The 4,465-nt window shown below is 36.1% G+C and overlaps 1 protein-coding gene across 1 annotated transcript; it reads left to right on the forward strand.

Moving 5' to 3' along the window:
- The first annotated feature begins 610 nt into the window (after positions 1 to 610).
- LOC102592323 (probable LRR receptor-like serine/threonine-protein kinase At3g47570) lies at positions 611 to 4,143 on the forward strand. Its single transcript, XM_006365727.2, has 2 exons — positions 611 to 3,023; positions 3,467 to 4,143. The coding sequence occupies exons 1-2, from the start codon at positions 653 to 655 to the stop codon at positions 3,961 to 3,963; spliced, it is 2,868 nt and encodes a 955-aa protein (XP_006365789.1). The 5' UTR covers positions 611 to 652; the 3' UTR covers positions 3,964 to 4,143.
- The last annotated feature ends 322 nt before the right edge of the window (positions 4,144 to 4,465 follow it).

Genomic DNA, 4,465 nt, shown 5'->3' on the forward strand with positions numbered 1-4,465 from the left:
AAATATATGACCCGTTTCAAAGGTCGGTTTCAATTAAGAATGTGGTTAAACATCTTTCTTTGGAACACTTAAAAAAAACTCAAGGATGCAGTGACGCACCTTGTCCAAATTGTTTTAATAATTATTTTTTGTTAATTCAAACCAAGAGGTGTAAATTGAAATTATTAAGTGTTATGAAATCGAGAGGGGAAGACAGTTATGTCTCTAAATGTCAAGATCGAGAATGCAGTTATGCATCCGGTTTAAGACTAATAAAAATTCAACAATTAATAAAATAAGTGAACCATGGCCTTAGACACAAATTATCCAAAAATAGTAAAATAATGTATAAGTCAATAAAAGCGACCGTGCTAGAACCACGGGACTCGAGGGGTGCCTAATACCTTCCCCTCGGTCAACAGAATTCCTTACCCGAATTTCTGGTTCGCAGACTAATATAAAGAGTCATTTCCTTTTGATAAGGGATTAAACAAAAAGGTGACTTGGAACACCATAACTCAATTCCAAGTGGCGACTCTGAAAAAATAAAATAATCCCTAAATCAATAACGTCACTTAAATTGGAAAAAACCCTTCCGCCGCCTTGCGCAAAAAGGGGTGTGACACTAACAACGATAAATCTTAGGAATAATAGCTTCCATGGTGAAGTCCCTATGGAAATTGGCAACCTCTTGCAACTGCAACATCTTAATCTCACTTGGAATTCATTTACTGGAACCATTCCTGCTAATCTGAGTTACTGTAAAGAACTTAGATCACTTGCTCTAGAATATAATAGTCTGGTTGGTAAAGTTTTACCTGATCAGTTCAGTTCACTTTCAAAGTTGAATTATTTAGGCCTTGGAAGCAACAATCTAACAGGAGGTATCCCATCTTGGATAGGAAATTTTTCGACTCTTCGAGGTCTTTCCCTTGCAATCAACAATCTACAAGGACCAATACCTCGAGATATTGGACGTTTGTCAAACTTGCAAATATTCCAAGTTTATGGAAATCAGTTGAATGGTACAATTCCTCAATCTCTTTTCAATATATCCTCTGTTTACTATTTCTCTGTTACTCAAAACTTGTTGTATGGAGAGCTTCCATCAGATATAGGCCTTACTCTTCCGAATCTTGTGGTGTTTGCTGGTGCTGTGAACGATTTCACTGGACCAATTCCTGTTTCATTATCAAATGCAACAAAACTTGGTGTACTTGAATTGTCTCAAAATAAGCTCACCGGAAATGTCCCTACGAGTTTAGGACAATTGCAAGGGTTGTATAGGATGAACTTTGAGATCAATAGTCTTGGAAGAAACACAAGTGGGGATTTGAGGTTTCTTGATTTCCTAGTTAACTGCACAAGTTTGCAAGTTCTTAGCTTTGAGGACAACATTTTGGGAGGTGAATTGCCTAAAACAATCGGTAACCTTTCCACGAGGCTAGAAATATTTGCTCTTGGTTATAATATGATAGTTGGTTCTCTTCCTACAGGACTAGAAAATCTTGTTAATTTGACCCTTCTATCACTGGATAATAACTACTTGAGAGGCAGTGTTCCTGAGTCTTTAGGTAAGCTTCGACGCCTGCAAGGACTGCTGTTGAATGGAAACAAGTTATCAGGAAGGATTCCATCTTCTATTGGTAACTTAACATCTTTGTCTACTTTACACATTGAGGACAATGAATTAGAAGGAAACATACCTCCGGAGCTCGGGCAGTGCATCCGCTTATCAAGGCTAAACCTTACAGGAAATAATCTTGTTGGTTCCATACCAAAGGAGCTTGCAGGTCTTTCTTCTCTTTCGATTTCCTTAGCCTTAGCGAACAATTCGTTGACCGGTTCCTTGCCAGCTGAATTTGGAAAGTTGATAAATCTCAAGGAAATGGATATTTCACATAACAAATTATCAGGTGAAATTCCAAGTACTCTAAGTAGCTGTGTCAGCTTAGAGCGCTTCATAGCGAATAACAATCTGTTTCGAGGAGAAATTCCTGAATCCTTGCAAGGTTTAAGAGGCTTAGAAGAAATTGATTTGTCACACAATAACATCTCAGGAGGAATACCTGAGTTTCTTGGGAAACTTCCATATCTTAGGAAGCTTGATCTTTCATTCAACGAACTTGAAGGCGAAGTACCAACTGAAGGGATCTTTGCAAATGAAACCGCCGTCTCAATCTCAAGGAATGATGAACTATGTGGAGGTCCTCCAAACTACAATTTTCCTACATGCCCTAAACAAAAAGATGCATCATCAAAGAAACACATTAGTTCAAGGATAAAAGTAGCAATTATTATTTCGGTTGCATTTCTATTTTTACTTTTGTGTTCTTTTGCAGCTTGCTATATAGTAATTAGGAAGTCGAGAAAAAGAGATCTTACTGGACGGTCCTCAAGAGAAAGGCAGTCTGATCATTTTGATGATGAAGAACCAACTTTATTTAAGGATCCAATTTTGACAGCAAAGATAACTTACCAAGATATATTCAAGTCAACCAATGGATTTTCTGAGGATAATCTAGTCGGTACAGGAAGTTTTGGTTCTGTTTACAGAGGAAAGTTTCAGGTTTTTGATAAAGTAATGGCAGTGAAAGTATTGAACCTTCAACAAAGAGGTGCTTTGAAAAGCTTTTCGGATGAATGTAGAGCTTTGAAAAGCATAAGGCATCGAAATCTACTTAAGATAATAGCTGTTTGTTCAAGCATCGATTACCAAGGTAATGATTTCAAATGCATAGTCTTTGAGTTCATGGAAAATGGAAGCTTAGATGACTGGCTGCACTCGAAAGGTGATGAGAAATACCTCAATATCATCCAAAGACTAAACATCGCAATAGATGCTGCTTCAGCACTTGATTATCTCCACAACAATTGCCAAGTATCAATTGTTCACTGTGATTTAAAACCGAGCAACATACTCCTTGATGAAGAGATGACTGCCCATGTTGGTGACTTTGGATTGGCAAAATTTCTCTTCAAATCATCATGGAACAAACATACATCTATTGCACTAAAGGGTTCTATTGGTTATATCCCACCAGGTATGTCATTAATCCATGTTGATTTCTCTTGCATATCTATTTCCCTTATCAGGGGTGCTAACATGTAAGATGTTTGTGTACCTCAATCTCATATACTCCCTCCGTTTCAATTTGTTTGTGTGGTTTTGACTTGACACAAAGTTCAAGAAAAATAAAGAATACTTTCGAATCTTGTCGTCTTAAACTAAAGATACATAGAATGTACGAACATGCCCTTTAATCTATTGAAATTTAAAGAGTTGTCAAAAAGCAAAGAGACACTCTTTTATAAACGGACTATAAAGGAAAGTAAGACAAATGAATTGAAACGAAGGGAGCTTATCTTTCTGATGCTTAAGGTGTCGAATGAACAAATCAATAACTAAGCATTCATATGAGGTTGTCATTTTCATGTGAGTGAACATATGTTCAGTGTCCCAACATAATTCATCATTATCTTGCAGAATATGGATCAGGTGTAAATGTGTCCACTCTAGGAGATGTTTATAGCTTTGGTATCATGTTGCTAGAGTTGTTTACCGGTAGAAGGCCAACCGATGAGATCTTCAAAGATGGCCTGAATATTCACCAATATGTCAAATCCCATCTGCCTAGACGTGTCACGGAGATTGCTGATGCATCATTGCTTTTAGCATATGAAGAACACAATATATATGAGGACAATGCAAGTGATTTGGAAGAAAAGGCAATACTTCAAGATGATGAGTATATATCCAAGCTAAACACCAGCACTATTATACAAGAATGCTTGATCTCAATCATGAAAATAGGACTTTTATGTAGTAGCTCATCGCCAAGAGATCGAATGCCAATAAGCATAGCTTTGAAAGAGATTCACACAATCAAGAACTTATTTCTAGAATCTAAGAGGATAAATAATAGTATAGATAGATCAGATGGTAATAAGCTAATCAAATTATCATCTTCAGAATTTTATTGATGAAGGCAAATATACATAGAATTACAACTTTGAAATAGATATTATTTACAATTAGTACTATAGATAGCCTCACAAAATGTGAATTGTAACCAAGAAATTAAGGGATATGATTGAGTTTTTTTTTTTTTTTTGAGTAATGGATGGAGTTCCTTTTTCCATCCTATCCCATTCACCGATACTAATTACTGATACTATGAAAGTAGTTTTTTTTGCTTTTATGTCAGCTCATGATCTAAACAAGTCGCACTCGCACATACACCCTAGTACATGTTCTTCAACACTAAGGGCACCCCTGAAGAGTGGGAGATTTCGTGACATTTCTGATTGGATGTCTTGTATTTCTAATAAGTAAAAAATATGATATATGAGTAGGACCATATCTTTAACAATAAGCTAAATTTGTGAAATCAGTTGTATATAAATTGTGACAAAGAAGAATTGAAAATGCAGTGAGGGATATGACATGGTAATCAACTTTATTTGATATGACATGTAAATAACT

Source organism: Solanum tuberosum, unplaced genomic scaffold (assembly GCF_000226075.1).
Source record: "Solanum tuberosum cultivar DM 1-3 516 R44 unplaced genomic scaffold, SolTub_3.0 scf00581, whole genome shotgun sequence".
In the NCBI taxonomy this organism is placed as follows: Eukaryota; Viridiplantae; Streptophyta; class Magnoliopsida; order Solanales; family Solanaceae; genus Solanum; species Solanum tuberosum.